This window comes from Drosophila yakuba, chromosome X (genome assembly GCF_016746365.2).
Source record: "Drosophila yakuba strain Tai18E2 chromosome X, Prin_Dyak_Tai18E2_2.1, whole genome shotgun sequence".
Taxonomy (NCBI): domain Eukaryota; kingdom Metazoa; phylum Arthropoda; class Insecta; order Diptera; family Drosophilidae; genus Drosophila; species Drosophila yakuba.
In genome coordinates this window covers 15432026-15449540 of record NC_052526.2, presented here as the reverse complement: position 1 = coordinate 15449540, position 17515 = coordinate 15432026, and the positions used below count along the sequence as shown (strand labels likewise).

The window sequence follows — 17515 nt, the reverse complement described above, 5'->3', positions numbered from 1 at the left end:
GAATCGAATTGAATTGAATCGAGATATTGGCCAAACAAAAATCGAAAATATCAAAGGGCCTGGCCCAGAGATACTTATTAACTGATTAAATAAAACAATGTGCGAACGTTTATTTCGGTTCGCATTCATGGGGCTTTTATGTGTTGGATTGCATAATTATATGGCATTTGTAAAATGTTTTATGACAATATTTTGACATGATATATAGTTTAGATGAGAATGGGAAAAAACGTTTGTAGCTTACGAACTTATTAGATATATATATTTTGTAATATATTTCATTATATAGTTTAGAAAAAAGAAAACTTATTATATAAATTAGATACATATATTTTTTAATATATTTCATTATATAGTTTAGAAAAAAGAGAAAAACTTCGTTAGCTTAGGAACTTATTATATATATTAGGCACATATATTTATTTAATAAATTTCATAAGACAATAAATAATCATCAACATTAAGTTCCATTTTATTGTCAATTTGCGTGTAATAGTTTAATGTTAGACCATCTAATTTAAAAATCAAATAATGCGTCTTGCCACAGTAATTACAGCCAGTTAATGAAAACTATTATTCAAAATTGGTTATGAAATGCATTTTATTGTAACTCTATCCCCAATTCTTTGGGGCCATAAATTTGGGCTCAACGCGAATTAGCATTGGATATGCATTATTAATTATTTATGAGTGTTCCCCTGCATTTTGTTGGCATAACTACAAAATTTGATATGCATATTGCCTGGCTTGTTAATTATTTAATTTCTCGCTTGAATTCCCTCTCTCTCTCTCTCTCTCTTTCTGCTCTATCTCTCTCCCTTTCCGGTTCCCTGTGGAAAATGTAAAAATGCCCAAAAATGTGCATATATTCACATTAACAAACATCGCCACCCATTAGTGGGCCATTGGAGGTCGATTTACATACTTATAACTTATACTTATTGGCCATGCGTTGGCTGGCATATCTATTGGTATTAAATGTGTGCCATATTCGAGCTGGAACAGCAACAGGTTGCAGCCGAAACGTAGTGGGGCTACACAGAAAGAAATTGGGTATTGCTACATACTTAACAAAAATTGTTCTTTATATGTATAACTTATATTTCCTATGTTTTTACAATATTACGCAAAAGTGTTACTTAAAGTAGTTATCTAGTCATTTGATAATTTTCATCATAAACACTTTTTCATTTAATCGTCCATGTATTTTAACTACTGCTATTTCTGTCAGTGCATTGGAAATATTTGGCAAAGACGATAAAGATAAACAAACTTACTACTACAAAAAAAAAAAAAAAAATCACAACACGAAAAATAAAAACGAAATGAAAAGGGAAACCGAATCGATTTAATAAATATGCGACTGCAAAGAGGGCAGATCAATGGCTTTTAAAATAACTTATTTAATCAATAAATTAATATATAGTCAACTTACAGCATGTCAGCTTTAGAAACTTTATTCATAACTGATGCAGTTCTTTGGCACATGAATATATAATATTTTAAAAAAATCAATGTGTTGTCAGTGTTAAATAAAGAACAATATTAAGCATTATATTTCATAATATATAAGTATTAAAAATGAATTATCATTCTTTAAAGCAGTATCAGAGAAATCTACAAAATGGTTTGCTAATGTTTTATTATAAAGAATTTGCTCACCATTTTCTAGAAACTATTGAGCAACCCTCGCAGCATCCGGTCGCAGATCGTCCATTGACGGATGGACCGGTGTCGTCGGATTACTAATTGACACATAAAACCCGGAGAGTCTCCGGCAGCCACAGCGGCGACCTCTTGGCCCAAAAAGTGGGGCTATATTTCGTGGACTTTTCAGGGGGATGGGGGGTTTAAGGCATGGAATGAAACTCGCATATAAAATGGGCGTGGCGCTTTAGGAAGCTTGGGGCGTGGTTGGCTCATTTGTTTTTGGGGGCCTCATCGGTGACGATACATTGATTGACCATTATCTCTTTTGATTGAGCCACGCCATGCAAAACTGATTGGGTTTCGAAATCGCAGTTTTTAATTACCCCCGCTGGCCAAAATAATTGCTGCGCATGAATAATTTATATCAATTAATATTTATAAATAATATCTATAAGGCTGTACGTTAAGAGTTACATCCTAATAGTTGGGTATACAAATAGCCCCTTATTTTATAACAGGAATTATAGAAAGCTAAGATTGAAAGACACTTGATGAAAGACTAACTTATAATTAAGAGTTTATGGTATATTGGTAACTGGGTCTGCGATTTAAACTCTGACACACGTGCCACCATAACTCGAGGTGTGATTAACCCCATTTTGGGGCCGATCAATCGATCCGCTGACAATTCATTTACAAAAGTCCTTCGGATTGGATTTCCCTTTCACTTTGGCTTTGAGCTACCTGGCCATCTGTTGTTGCCAAGTCGCGAATTCAGTTTGGGCCAATATCTTTTAGGGCCAGCGAGGTAATTAATTAATGTGTCAAAAATAAATAAAAAAAAACTCCAATGTCTTGTTTATTCTCTAGAAATTATACTAATCATAGTTGGATATTTAGAATATGGGATAGTTATAATTACTTTTATCAGAATAAAAAAAGGAAACACAGGATATATTCGCACAACTTCAAAGTTAAAGTGTAAACCTATTAACAAAAACCACTTACAGCATAATAAAGATATTTCATACATATTTAGTATGCAAGAAAAAAATAGATAACATTTTTGGCAATTTTATTGTTTATTGTTTTTTGCCCCAGCATTTTTTCCCTGAATGATGTGTCACTGTCATTGTCTTGGACTGATTTAAATACTATTAATTGGCCGGCGGACAAACGGCGATATTTGCATATCATTTAACGTATTTGATATCTGAACATGTGTATATATTTGGCAATGTCATATGCGATTGACAAAAGATCTGCAAATTTCCATGGGTCAGTCAATGAAGATCAACAAATAAAAGTTGACAGACCGCGCAAAAGGCAGTTAAAAAGATTTATTGCATCTCAATGGCGCATCAGCTCAGCGGTGGCAACAATTTGGTTTGCATAATTGTCGTTTAGTAACACGAATCCCCATACGGATTTCATAATATCCATTATATTTGCTGATATATCTGGGTGTGTATTATCTCTTATCAGTTTTCAAACCAATTTGGATCTCAAAAGTTGACCAAGTTGCCCAAATTATTATCAGACTGATATGGCTGGAAGTATGAACAAGATTAATGCATTCATAAAAATCAATGATAATTTTCCGTTTGCTGATAAATGTATCCCTTTATTCCACTTGATAGGTACGTGCTATAAGTTATCATATTCGTGGCTGCTTTATTCATTTTGTATCTTTGTATCTATTCATATGTCATATCTATATTAATTTACTTTACAAAGAGTAAAACTTAAAATATGCTTGAGCATATAATAATATAAAACCCAATTAAAGTACATTTTCTAATACCACATACTCCACCACGCAGCTAAAATACTTTTCTATTGACTCAGCTGAATTTTAAAAGATATATACGTACAAATCTTAGCTATATCCGTGACGTTTTACACGCCACGCCATCTGAACTGGGATATGTTAAAAGAACAGAGTCTTGTGAAAATTCAGTCGATTTGGTGTTTAGTTTAGAATAAATATAGATACTTTTACTGCGCGAAATATTGACGAAGGGGTTTTCATTGTTTATATCTTTCATTGTCCGATTTTCTTGCTTCTGGGCGAGATTCATGCCCCAATGAGCCCTCCCCTATTGAAACGCTTTGTGAGTACCTTTAGCTATCGATTTGTGGTTGCTTTTTTATGTATTTAAAAAAAAAACATTTTCTGTTTTACCGGGTGGGGTCTTAACGAAAAAATATTACATGTCGTTAGGGGTTTTTTTTCCCGATAAAGAAACGCCCTTGAGGGGGGGGAATGAATACGTTGTGGCTAAGACGAGATTGACAACATTTCGGGGGATTTGGACTGTTGGGGATTGTTGTTGTTATGGGGGGACACCCTCTCCCTTCAAGGGCTCTGAACTAAGCTAGATCCCAACATGAAGCCCGATCCTCTAGAGCCGCCCGTAGTGCGCCTGGCTGGGCTTTCGGTCCGTAAAGAAGTTCCTCAGTACCATAATCTGAACGAGACCGATCAGGATGACGGCGGCCGTCTCCAGGGATGACCAGACCATAACCCGCTGGTTGAGATCTTCGGCCCGCTTGCGACCTTGCGCCTCCCTCAGCCGGTGATGCGTCTGGGCGTCCAGAATATCGTTGAGGCCCTTGTGAATCGCCTGCGACGATGTCTCCATTTGTGTAAGCACCGTGGCATGTTCATCCACACCGGGGAGAGCCGGCTCGTCGCCCACTTGGAAGTCCACGTAGACGATCTTGTGCGAGAAGGCCGAGAATTGATTGCCAAAGCAGGCGGTATACACGCCCGTTGTCTCGGCAACAAACTGATGGCTGTCAAAGGTGGCCTTTTCCAGTTTGTAGATGACCTTGCCCTGCGGATCCTTCAGGGTGACGTCCACATCCAATTGGCCACCGGCCGACACCTGGAATTCAAAGTAGGCGCTCGAATTCTTCTTGATCTCCTCGTAGAAGCAATCCTCCGCATTATCGGCCAAATCGAACGTGAATTCCACGGCAGAGATGCAGTGCATCATCAGAGCCACCACAAATACAACGATTTGTGTGTTCATGGTTCCTATTTGCTTTTTGGTATTGCCTGCTGGATTCGATTGATTCCCTGGTTCGCCGCCTGCTATTTTTCCAGCTGCAAAGGAAATACGCTGGGTCACTGCCAAGATTCCGGCCAAATGCGATGCCACCTGTCATTTCATTTACTCACCAGCCTCCGTCCGGATTACGTGACGTGTTTTTGTTATTTGTGATATGGTATCGATATGGCCACCAGTCGGCGTTCTTTGTTATCGCCGCACGATAGGTCTGAGGTTCTGACGTGTCAACACTCTTTTTTGGCGCTCGCTGTACAACACTACATGCCCACGTAGAGGCTATCGGTATTTAATGCGCTACCTATCGATATTACAGCGTTGCCACACTTTTTAAGAATCTTGGCTTGGCGCCATTATTAAAATTTGTTATGTATTTATAATTAAACTTCATCAAAATAACAAAAATTTAATATATATACATTACATTATTTAAAATTTTATTACGTCATCACGTTCTCAAGATTGTTGTAAAACTATTAATCTTCTAAACACGTTTCAATATTGGAAATGTGAGTGGCTAAGTGCATAAATCCAGTTATTGTCCACCGAACCAAACATTTTTTAAAAGTAAATGGCGAAAAAGGGAAAGGGATTCCTGCCAAGGGAAGCTGATCAGGGTCTACACCTGCAGGCGTAGCAGTGCGTGCTTGGAGAGAACGGTGATCACATTGTTTGCCGTAGTTATACCCAGAATCTCGTCAACATTGTCGCCCAAGGTGACGAGATTCTGTTTACCCAAGGAGACGGGAGGTCCGTTGCGCCTGCGCAGACCACCAGCGGATTCGTGACTCGGAAAGTAGACGAGCACGTGGCGTACAGGGTCACATATGACCACGTAATCCAAATCCGGACAGCAGGCGGTGAACTTTCGCTGAACCTTGGAGGCCTGCACGTAGCCGAAGGCGTGCAGCTGGCCCTCGTGGCGGACACTCCATTCATCTGGACGACTGGGCTGGTACATCTGCAGCCATATGGAGGCGTCGACGCCCTGGCGGGTAGCAAAGGCTGCCGGAAACCCAGGACGCAGCGTGGTGGTGAGCACCAGTGGCGTGGAACCAAGAAAAATGGTGTGGGTGATGTTCCCGCTGGACAGATTGAAGCGCACTGAAAGAGATAACGTTTTAATGAAGTATATACAAAACAATGAAATACTTACCCATCTTAATTTCCTCGTCAGCGGGTCCCAGGTCGCATTCCTCAAGAGGATTCTCGAGATCGGGAATGGGCAGTGGTGTAGCTTCCATGGGAGCTACTTCTTCCGCTACTCCTTCGTCCTCCTGCGCGAGCAGCCGTGGCCAGTTTTGTGTCTCCGCCTTGGTAAGATGTAATTCTAGGCCATTCTCCACCAACTTAAGGACACCTAAATCTTCTCCCACACTGGCGTATAACTCTTCGTTGAAGATAATTTGGTCCCGGTGCTTTACAACGATATTGGTGCTTGTGCCGCTCACGTCAAACTCTTCTGCGGATGCAGTTGAAGGAACTTTGAAACGAATGAGCACATTATCATCTGTCTGGGACCAGCCATAATTAGCTTGGCCACCATTTTGCAGTTGGATTTCCTGGTCAACTGGGGGATTTAAGCGGGCAGCGACTGCCGCCGCAGCGGCTGCTTCTTCGGCTGCCTGACGCTGCTCGGGTGTCTGAACTTCGCGGTTGCTGGCAATGACTAGGGACTCGGCGCGAGGTTCAAAAGCGCAGTATTGCAATGAGCCAGTGGTTTCCAGGCGTTGGCAGATGCTATATGACCACTCCTCATTGTTGGGCAATTGAGTCCACCGTGCCCAGGTCAAATCCATGTAATAGATATGCGTCTGGTCCCGGGCAACTGCATCACGGCGTGCCACATGACCGGCCACCAGTGAGATTTGCTTACGTTCCTGAACCACATCCAGCCGGGCATCAAAGAGTTCAAAGCCGCGATGACCACTGGCATTATTCACAGGCGAGCGTGTAATCCGTTGCCATTCCTGCTCACCAGATCGCGATCTGTCGCCAGTGTCCACTAGATGGTATGAGGTCATCCCGTCGCAGATCACACAAAACCTTTCCGAAACGAAAATGATTGTGTAGTTGTAGTCCCCCGGCCTATGTAGCCTCTCATCGCCCTGATCGCTATAGTCCACCGTGAAGACAACACGCTGGCCACGTGTATGCCCACTCTGTGGATCGGAGGTGCACTGCACCAGCTGGTGGCGCTCGTTGAAGAAGTAGCTGTGGTGACGCAGCCATGGATCGGCTACCAGATGATTGTGCCGGGCAAACAGCTCCACATGCAGCAGCGAGAACTGACTGGCGTGCGGCTCCAGCACGTAGGCATCACATCCAAGATCCTGCCGCAGCACTGGCACCGAATCGAAGGACAACTTGTAGCCATCGAAGTTCGGGCACACCAGATTGCGGTCCACTTTTAGTTCCACCACCGGCATGTTGAGTTCCTAGGCCAATCTTGAGTTCGATTTTAGTAGAGATTTGGAAAAAATGGAAATAGAAATTCCAGAAAGTCAAGGCAAAAGGGGCCAAAACAAATCAAATCAAATCGTTTGTCAGCCGGATAGCGATGACAGTTCGGGCCGAAGTTTGTATCGAGAACTGGGGGATATCGATAGTGGGGGAGCTTTTTGCTGAACGATATCTCGATATTCTAAAAATCAAATTTTATTTGGCGTTATGTGTAGATGTAAATTTTTTGCTCGAAAATTAACTAGAGTTCAGCTTTAAGCGAAACATTAGTCAGCAACATTTTGTATCATCCCTTGTACTAAATTATCGATAAATATATTATCTATCGAATCGAAAGCTTCAGCGATATATCGAAATGCCCAACGTGGTATCGGACATCTCGAGAGCGCCTGTCTATCGGCTTACGGCCATCGCTAGTTGCGTGCCGTGCGAAAAACATAACGGGAGCGGAGCAGCTGTTGCCTGTTAATTGAAAAATTAAACACAAAAACACAAAATTGTGAGTTTCGTGTGGAGTTTGGCCAAGTGAAAAGCGTTGGCGGGAGGCAACTACTCCAACACAACAAATCAGTAGCAGCTGCAATACGACACACTCGACTCCAAAGTTATTTTAGTGACACAATTCGGTACGGGCAATAGGGCGAGGGGCAACTCAAAAGTTCAAAATCTCAAGTTATCAAGTGCTCAAGTAATTCCGTAACGTCGTATTCCGCCCATCAAAATAATGCACATTGAGGATGCCAAGTGACGGAAAAGAAGCAGCGACAATGTCCACGGTGCGCCTGCCCATTGTGGGCATGACTTGCCAGTCGTGTGTGCGCAATATCACAGAGCACATTGGCCAGAAATCGGGAATCCTTGGCGTGCGCGTCATTCTCGAGGAGAATGCGGGCTATTTCGACTACGATCCCCGACAGACGGACCCCACCCAGATAGCCAGCGATATCGACGACATGGGCTTCGAGTGCAGCTATCCAGGGGAAGCACCAAATCCCCCCACAATTCCCACCAGCGCTTGGACCAACATACGGGTGGTGGGCATGACCTGCCAGTCGTGCGTGCGCAACATTGAGGGAAACATCGGCACCAAGCCGGGCATCCATTCCATTGAGGTGCAATTGGCGGCCAAGAATGCCCGCGTGCAGTTCGATCCCGCCAAGTATGATCCCGCCCAGATAGCCGAGCTCATCGATGACATGGGCTTTGAGGCTAGCGTGCAGGAACCTCGTTCCCCATCCCACTCGCCGTCACCCGCTCTCGCCTCATCACCCAAAAAGAGAGCAACTCCCACTCCCCCTCCTTCATATGCTCAAAATGGTGCAGCAGTGGCCATACCCGTCGAACAGGAGCTACTGACCAAGTGCTTCCTCCACATCCGGGGCATGACGTGCGCCAGCTGTGTGGCCGCCATCGAGAAGCACTGCAAGAAGATCTACGGACTGGACAGCATCCTGGTTGCCCTGCTGGCCGCCAAGGCGGAGGTCAAGTTCAATGCCAATGTTGTGACGGCCGAGAATATAGCGAAATCCATCACAGAGCTGGGCTTCCCCACCGAACTCATCGATGAGCCGGACAATGGCGAGGCCGAGGTGGAGCTGGAGATCATGGGCATGACTTGCGCCTCCTGTGTCAACAAGATCGAGAGTCATGTGCTCAAAATAAAGGGCGTGACCACCGCCTCCGTCACACTGCTAACAAAAAGGGGTGAGTACTGCACAAAGTAGTTTACAAACATCGAACTAGTTTAATAGTCAATGTAGAATTTAAAATCACGTTCTGGGTCATGCACTCGCATCGCGAGTCTGGCATTCCACAAGTGGTGGTGCCAAGTGTTACACAATATTTATAATAAACACCTGGAACCGGGCCATCAACCGAATTGCACCTGTTGCGGTTTACTCTGGCCCAACGCCCACAAGTGTTCAGCTTACGTTTGATCGTATATCTGGTTTATATCCAAACTTAAGGGTTCAAATTCTGGAAATCGGAGTAATGAGGTTTAAGAGAAACAAACTATTTAAATGGGAATAACAAATGATTTATATACACATTAAAGGGTATTTCGAAGTGTGCCCTTGTGCGTTTTTATTCGGCGGAAAGCAACAGCTGTTCCTTTATTAACCTCCTAGTGCAAATGTTTTTGTTCGCTTTTCACAATTGAAAACTGGCCCAGCAATTGTTTATTGCAACTGATATACTCGATTTACCTTATGCTCCATGGCTGGGGGGGCCTATAATTTCGGTAGGGTGCGAGGCGGGTTGATAAGAAAGTGCGAGGAGGAGCACTACTAGATGTACATTCATACTTATATATATACATATGTACTTTATAAGCCATACACTATGCTTTCAGCAAACAATGCCACTGGCAACTAGATTAAAGTGCTGAAATCCACGCTCGTGTGCGTGGGCAAGTAAAGTTATCTGGAACACTGGGGGAATTCAATGGCGAACCGAGAGGCGGGAAAGCGATTAGGGATTCTGCTAAAATATTTGAAATATTATTGCTCTCTAGAAAAATAGATATATGTCACAAGTAGGGAGTTTTATTGCCTTGACTAGACTATGGAGTATTTTTTGCTAGTGTTCAGGAAGCAGCATACAAGATTAGCTGACAACAAGGGAGCACAATTAAAATGCAAAGTGTGATTGTTCGAAGCTCTTTGTTTTCATAAACTTGGACTGCCAATATCGAGCTAGCATTTAAGCCTTGAAACTGAAAGTCCGCCTGTTTGAAAAAAGAAAAAAACTCAAAACAAAAGTGAAAGAGCTACAACACGCCCCGAAATACAAGTACATTCATATATTTATATTTATATGTACATATATACGAGTATATATCTACGATCGGGTGGCAATCAACTGAGGAACTAATCTCGCTTTGGTCTGGAAAGAGGGAGACCTCTCTCTTTTGCAGCTTTGGACTCTTTGTGCTCCGCATGCGTGACCACGAACTCCCATCCACTCCACTTCCACTTAGTACACAGCGAACAATTGGGCTAGCTAAGATATATGATAAGCTATGATTATGTTTAAAGAAGTTGATCAAATATCTAGCTGGAACTAGTAATATTTAACACACTTTGCATTCAATGAGTTAATAGTGTAGTTATATTATAAGCACCCCTTTTTTCCCAGTGCATTGCCAGTTTCATTCACCTTCACTTTGATTTAGAGCTGCGCTCTTTTATTTTACCTTCACTCATTTGAGTTTGCTCTTGTCCCGCGTAACTTGATTTCAAATTAGTGGCGAATTATGCAATGACTTCGCTCTGATCACCATTTTAATATTGAATTCTGGCTGATTCACGAATATCGGTTTGCATACCTGGATTCAACGGGCGTACGTGCGCCGTTTGAAAAGCTAAATTGCAAAGGGGAAAAAATTAAATAAATAAAGGAAAATGCATAAATGGGAGCCTCGTAATTATGATTGCAATGGAACTGGTTTTCGGTTTCAGTTCACTTGCCTTTTGCGATTTTTTTTTTCGCTTTCGACATGGATATGCACACGGCGGAGAAAAGCGAAACTATTTCGATTATATGACACTGAAAACTATTTTGGAGCAGCATGAAAACATTTATGAGAGGATATTTGGTGCTATATTGCATGCATTTTAATATATTATTTAGTATTTGAATAATTTGAATTTACCTATTTATTGGGATAAGATCTATTTATATATTCAAGTGTATTAGTCATTATTCCCAAGCACAAAAAAGTGCATGACTTACTTTCAAAAGAGTTTTTAAGTGTTTTGGGTTCCGAAGTTTGATTCCTGCCATATGGATTAGTCCGATTCCGTGGCACTGCTTATCTTTCAATTAATTAGCACTTAAACTTCTTCAACTTCGGAACGCATTAACTCCATCTGATTAGTTTAACTTGTAGTTAACCAATTGTTACTTGAACATTTGCTTGTTCTCGCTTGTTTGTTTGCAGTTTGTTTGGCCCAAGTCGGTAGTCGAAATTGGGAGTGTAAACTGTTGAGCAAAACATATGTTTTTCTACGATTCTTATCGTCCGGCGATAAGTGAACGACGGAGAACAAACGACAGCCAATCTCAATTCAAATTGAAAATGTTCTAAAATGGTAACAACCAAGCACGAGCGATAAGATGCAATAAGCGAGCAAATAAAGAACAACTGAATGGAGGCTCTCTATAAGATCCTAGGTTCCAGAAAATATACTATACTATAAATAAACTCAAAAACGCTCTAAACAATAGAAAGACTAGTGTACCTCTACTATAAATACATGCCATTTGGTAGAACTAACTAATAGTCTATAGAAAATGAAGTTGCAAAGCGAATTTCTGGTGGCATTTCGAGTGTACACACGACCCGCACTTATCAATTGAAAAGCGGGCGAAGATCGATCGATGGCACTGATAATTAGCGGCAATTGTCACTTTTGGTGCGATCAACCTAATCCTTCCTCAATTTTGCACACGACCCATGGTCTGGTGTCCACTTGATGACCCTCTAATTGAACGATAAATAATCATATCATGGGTTCTGTCAACTATTTCATTCTGTCTTATTCATTTTCGAGTATATTTACAAATGACAAACTGCTCATAATTGTTTGTTTATATAAGAAGCGGGTGAAGATATCCACAAAAAACTCACATTGACATCAATTAAGGGACTTTATTCTTTTGAATAATCATTGCATTTTGCGTTACCACACAGACGGCTAGTAAATTGTTTAATAAACAAACCGCTGCTCTAATCTAAAAGTAAATTTGCCTAGTTACAGCTTACGAGATTTCAAATGAAACAGAATGATGATCTTTTGTTATATTTTGATATGAATGCTTAATAGTGATTGCAATGAGTAGACAAAAGTGCAGGCACACAAATATTGATAGACTCAAATGTAGTATAGGTAATACTAAGCTTCCAGTTTTCTTGGCCTCTATAAACATATGCCTATGTATCTTTAAAGATTATTCTGGGCTGTAGGAATAAATGAGTAAGCACTGGATTATTAAAAACTGTATGAGGAATAATATATGGTATAAAAATGTATAAAAAATGCAAATCCCGAGGGTTGTGATGGTTATATGCACAACTTATAAGGCGATTACTCGCGTATCAATGAACCCAATTGAAGCTTGTAATGCTGGTGGCGGGGAAACCCTTTCAAATAGAGATCGGAAGTGTGGAAAACTAATAACACGATGAATGGGGGAACCTTCTGGGGGAATAACATGCTCAACAGATGGCAATAATATCGAAAAATTCCAGTTGCGACATGCTAATCATGTAGAACGGCAGCGATTCAGTTTACACATTCGACACACATAGTTGAAAACTTATCTTATCTATATTTGCCTTAGTTCCAGCAAAGGCAATGAACCTACAACTGCGATAATTTGTCCACAAGATTCCGGGAGCTTCTAAACCCCACGGGATCTACTCTAATTCGGCTGCAAGCGATAGTTTTGGCCACATGCCTGATAAATAAGACGGCCTAAATGAATGGTGATATGTGGCAAATGTACGTTGTAGCTCACTTAGCCAAAACTATCAGCCATTGCAATCGAAGCCATTCAAATCTGTCGCCATCGAACCGGTTGTACGCTCCAATTTCAATACCAGAACAACCGGCATTATTTCCAGTCACAAATTCATTTGATGCCAACATCAAAAAGGCAATCTCCTCCAAAGCTTCCCTATGTATATGTTTACTATATGGAAATACTATATGTCTTGGCAAAACACTGGAGTGGCTATAAAAGTGATAGCAAGCTCCAGAAACTGTGATGAAATTGATATGACAGTCAGATATGCAAGTCAGATTCAAGTAAACATATCCAAGGAAATGGGAATTTCATTGTGGAATGCAATGTACTGTAACCTAAAAGTAGTAATTTTTAAGTTCCCAAGATATATGCATCTCAATTTGTATGGTTTTGATCTATTTTGTGGGCATTTTCAGTCAGTTTCTTGGCATTGCAATCGCTATTATAGATCAGCAGTATGTACATGGCTTTCTCTTCAATCAACTGGAATGAGCGCCTGAATCTGTGATGAATATCCTATGTGAATATTCACTGGCCATTCAAAGTGGCTTTTTCTATTTCTTACAACTCGTTCTGTAATCGTTGAACATGAAGCAAGTCCGGTTTTGCAGTGTACCAATTTAAATAAACTAGGCTGAAATGGGGGGAATAATAAAGAAAACTTACAGAGCTACATCGCTGTAATTAACTTATTCAACTGATTAGGATAGATGATATTTAGTTAAATCTTAGTTAGTTTATTACATAGGTTAACTCAATTTAGATGAATTCCTTAACGCATTCGCAAGATAACAACACTTAATTGCGTCCATCTTAATTTGCACAGGGAAATTCCGGTACATCACGGAGGAGACGGGTCCGCGGAGCATCTGCGATGCGATCGAGGGGCTGGGATTCGAGGCCAAGCTGATGACCGGCCGGGACAAGATGGCACACAATTACCTGGAGCACAAGGAGGAGATCCGGAAGTGGCGCAACGCCTTTCTGGTCTCGCTAATCTTTGGCGGCCCCTGCATGGTGGCCATGATCTATTTCATGCTGGAGATGAACGACAGGGGACACGCCAACATGTGCTGCCTCGTGCCCGGATTGTCGATGGAGAACCTGGTGATGTTCCTGCTGTCAACGCCAGTGCAGTTCTTCGGTGGCTTCCATTTCTATGTGCAATCGTATCGTGCGATCAAACACGGCACCACGAACATGGATGTACTGATCTCGATGGTCACGACCATCTCGTATGTGTACTCCGTTGCCGTGGTGATCGCAGCCGTATTGCTGGAGCAGAATAGCTCGCCATTGACCTTCTTCGATACGCCGCCCATGCTGCTGATCTTCATATCGCTGGGTCGCTGGCTGGAGCACATAGCCAAGGGGAAGACATCGGAGGCGCTGTCCAAGCTGCTATCCCTCAAGGCGGCCGATGCCATGCTGGTCGAGATCTCACCGGACTTCGATATCATTAGCGAGAAGGTGATATCTGTGGATTATGTGCAGCGTGGCGACATCCTAAAGGTGATACCGGGCGCCAAAGTTCCTGTCGACGGCAAAGTCTTGTACGGTCACTCCAGTTGCGATGAATCCCTGATCACCGGTGAGTCCATGCCGGTGGCCAAGCGAAAGGGATCCGTGGTGATCGGCGGTTCCATTAATCAAAATGGAGTGCTCCTGGTGGAGGCCACGCACACGGGTGAGAATACGACGCTCGCGCAGATTGTGCGATTAGTGGAGGAGGCGCAGACCAGTAAGGCGCCCATCCAGCAGCTGGCCGATCGGATCGCTGGCTACTTTGTGCCCTTCGTTGTTGTGGTTTCGAGCATCACGCTGATTGCTTGGATCATCATTGGCTTCTCCAATCCAAACCTGGTGCCCGTGGCCATGGAGCATAAGGAGCACATGGACCAAAATACCATCATTGTTAGCTATGCATTTAAATGCGCCTTGAGCGTGCTGGCCATTGCGTGTCCATGTGCATTGGGCTTGGCCACGCCCACCGCCGTTATGGTGGCCACTGGAACGGGTGCGATCAATGGCGTGCTGGTGAAAGGAGCCACTGCCCTAGAGAATGCCCACAAGGTGAGCAATCGATTTGCCATGTTAGCATGCACCCTACTTATACACAACTTTCGCGATTCCAGGTAAAGACTGTGGTCTTTGACAAGACCGGCACCATAACCCATGGCACACCGATGACCAGCAAGGTAACCCTCTTCGTCACGGCCCAGGTCTGCAGCCTGGCTCGGGCTCTGACGATCGTGGGAGCCGCCGAGCAGAACAGCGAGCATCCGATCGCCTCCGCCATTGTGCACTTCGCCAAGGATATGCTGAACGTGGGCGCGACGCCTCAGGCCGGCAACTTTGGCAAGAGCAGTCACTTCCAGGCCGTGCCCGGCTGTGGCATCCGCGTCACCGTCTCCAATTACGAGCAAACCCTGCGACAGGCGTGCAACGCCGAACGCATCATTAACTACGAGAACCTGCATCGCACTCATCCACAGGTTTCGGTGCCGGTGGACAATGGAGCCAGTATCGAACACTTGCTGCCGCCGTGCAGCGTACACAAGTCCATGGAACTGAACAATCAGCAGTTGCTATCCGACTTGGTCTTGGATCAGGAGGAACAGCTTCCCGCCGATCAGAAAATCATCGATGGCCCCGAGATTCTGGTGCTGATCGGCAATCGAGAGTGGATGGAACGCAATGCCATCGAGGTGCCGCTAGAGATAAGCGATTGTATGACGCATGAAGAACGAAAGGGACACACCGCGGTGCTGTGCGCCCTCAACGGGCAGCTGGTGTGCATGTTTGCGGTGTCCGATATGGTCAAGCCGGAGGCCCATCTCGCCGTCTATACACTGAAGCGAATGGGCATCGATGTGGTGCTGCTCACTGGGGATAACAAGAACACGGCTGCCAGCATAGCCCGAGAGGTGAGTCACCAGGATTAGCAATACTGTTTCCAGGCTAATAATCTTATTTTTTTTATTAGGTTGGCATCCGAACCGTGTACGCGGAAGTGCTGCCATCGCACAAAGTGGCCAAGATCCAGCGTATACAGGCCAACGGTATTCGCGTGGCCATGGTGGGCGATGGTGTCAACGACAGTCCGGCGCTGGCGCAGGCGGATGTGGGAATTACGATTGCAGCGGGCACCGATGTGGCCGCCGAGGCATCGGACATTGTGCTGATGCGCAACGATCTGCTGGACGTGGTGGCCTGCCTGGACTTGTCCCGCTGCACAGTGCGTCGCATTCGCTACAACTTCTTCTTTGCCAGCATGTACAATCTGCTTGGCATTCCGCTGGCCAGTGGCCTGTTCGCACCCTACGGCTTTACTCTGCTGCCATGGATGGCGTCCGTGGCCATGGCCGCAAGTTCGGTGAGCGTTGTCTGCTCTTCGCTGCTGCTTAAGATGTATCGCAAGCCAACGGCAAAGACGCTGCGCACGGCAGAGTACGAGGCGCAATTGGCGGCGGAACGAGCTGGTGGCTCCGAATACGAGCTGGACAAGCTATCCCTCCATCGTGGCCTTGACGATCTGCCCGAAAAGGGCAGAATGGCATTTAAGCGGTCCAGCACATCGCTAATTTCACGCATTTTCATGCACGGAAACGGCGGCATCACGTCGCCGAATGCCAAACACGAGGAGGGATTGCTGGATCCCGAGGAGCAGTATGATGGCCGCACCAAGATCGTGAGGAGTCGCTTTCATGCCAATGATAGCACCGAACTGCAGAAGCTGTGAGCTTAACGATGGCAACTATCCAGCAAACCACAATCCAACCGAAGACCTCAAAACGACAAATTTTCAGTGAAATTGTTAGCGGACTTTAAATTGAACCAGTAAGAGAGCGAATTATAAAACCTATGTACATATTTGCAGATTGTTTTGACAAAGGATAAGCAGTAGGATCCTAGAGCTAGCTTTGTTCCACTTGCAGCTTAATATGAGTTTGTGTGCCTCACATAAGGAAAAGATATAGGTTTGTTTTTTAGGAAAAGTATTCCCTGTATGTAAATATAGCTCAAACACAAAGTCGTTCACTTTTATTTTAAGTATACTTTTTTTTTGAACAACTGAGGTGCCTTCTTATCTTTTTGTACTTTGAGAAATGCAAACTTTATATTAAGTATTGAAACAAACAAAGACGACATTTCGCTACCACTGATTCTAGAGTTCTTTTGTTGTAAAATCAATTTGTGGCCGGTTTTCCATTTCTTAGACCCACAACCACACCGTCCCCATTTTCTATACAATTGTTATTTTTCCCATTTTTATTAAGAAACCTTGAACAGTTATAAGTTTCTTGTTTGATACGACAGTTTCTTTTCTTTCCCGCTTGATTATGATTATGATTATGATTATTATTATTGTATACAAACCTTTTTTTTTTTGTTATAATCGTAAGTAAAATATTATTATTAAGTTCAACTGAACAAAGGCAGAGGAGTCACAGACCAGGAGACGAGACCCAGACATCAATCATCATTGAACTATTGTTACTCATTGTTAATTCACATTATCATATATGCACATATACAAAGGTAAAATAAATCAAAAGACGAAAATCGAAAATCGAACAACTTTAAGACCATTTGACCATTTCGGCTTTAATCCTTATTTAAGCAATCCGAAGACGACGAACACTTGTAAAACAATTGGGCACAAGTATAAGACGAACATTCTTTTGATGTACATTTAATGTTTATAAACATATAAATAAAACGAGAGTTACGGCAAGGAGAATTCCCATACCAGCAAATTGCATCGGAAGTTTTATTACTTGACACTTCACAGG

General features: G+C 43.2%; 3 protein-coding genes across 3 annotated transcripts; 1 reads left to right on the top strand and 2 right to left on the bottom strand.

Moving 5' to 3' along the window:
• Positions 1–3769: 3769 nt before the first annotated feature.
• LOC6525533 (transmembrane emp24 domain-containing protein 3) lies at positions 3770–4964 on the bottom strand. The gene is made up of 2 exons (XM_002101332.3): positions 4838–4964; positions 3770–4762 (listed from the first exon to the last, which is right to left on the bottom strand). Exon 2 carries the CDS (start codon positions 4686–4688, stop codon positions 4056–4058), a length of 633 nt encoding a protein of 210 aa, XP_002101368.1. The 5' UTR covers positions 4689–4762; positions 4838–4964; the 3' UTR covers positions 3770–4055.
• A 176-nt stretch (positions 4965–5140) lies between these two features.
• LOC6525532 (nudC domain-containing protein 1) lies at positions 5141–7293 on the bottom strand. Its single transcript, XM_002101331.4, has 2 exons — positions 5881–7293; positions 5141–5828 (listed from the first exon to the last, which is right to left on the bottom strand). The coding sequence occupies exons 1-2, from the start codon at positions 7151–7153 to the stop codon at positions 5344–5346; spliced, it is 1758 nt and encodes a 585-aa protein (XP_002101367.1). The 5' UTR covers positions 7154–7293; the 3' UTR covers positions 5141–5343.
• A 291-nt stretch (positions 7294–7584) lies between these two features.
• Positions 7585–17479, top strand: LOC6525531 (copper-transporting ATPase 1). The gene is made up of 4 exons (XM_002101330.4): positions 7585–8891; positions 13546–14792; positions 14855–15646; positions 15706–17479. Exons 1-4 carry the CDS (start codon positions 7925–7927, stop codon positions 16459–16461), a joined length of 3762 nt encoding a protein of 1253 aa, XP_002101366.2. The 5' UTR covers positions 7585–7924; the 3' UTR covers positions 16462–17479.
• Positions 17480–17515: the final 36 nt, after the last annotated feature.

What these genes read in the sequence shown, in the direction of transcription:
- LOC6525532 (XM_002101331.4), bottom strand. Translation starts at nt 7,153, where the DNA reads ATGCCGGTGGTGGAACTAAAAGTGGACCGCAATCTGGTGTGCCCGAAC. An exon ending in TGACGAGGAAATTAAGATGG is followed by an intron (nt 5,829 to 5,880) that starts GTAAGTATTTCA and finishes TATCTCTTTCAG; the next exon opens with TGCGCTTCAATCTGTCCAGC.
- LOC6525531 (XM_002101330.4), top strand. Translation starts at nt 7,925, where the DNA reads ATGCCAAGTGACGGAAAAGAAGCAGCGACAATGTCCACGGTGCGCCTG. An exon ending in CACACTGCTAACAAAAAGGG is followed by an intron (nt 8,892 to 13,545) that starts GTGAGTACTGCA and finishes TAATTTGCACAG; the next exon opens with GGAAATTCCGGTACATCACG. An exon ending in CTGCCAGCATAGCCCGAGAG is followed by an intron (nt 15,647 to 15,705) that starts GTGAGTCACCAG and finishes TTTTTTTATTAG; the next exon opens with GTTGGCATCCGAACCGTGTA.
- LOC6525533 (XM_002101332.3), bottom strand. Translation starts at nt 4,688, where the DNA reads ATGAACACACAAATCGTTGTATTTGTGGTGGCTCTGATGATGCACTGC.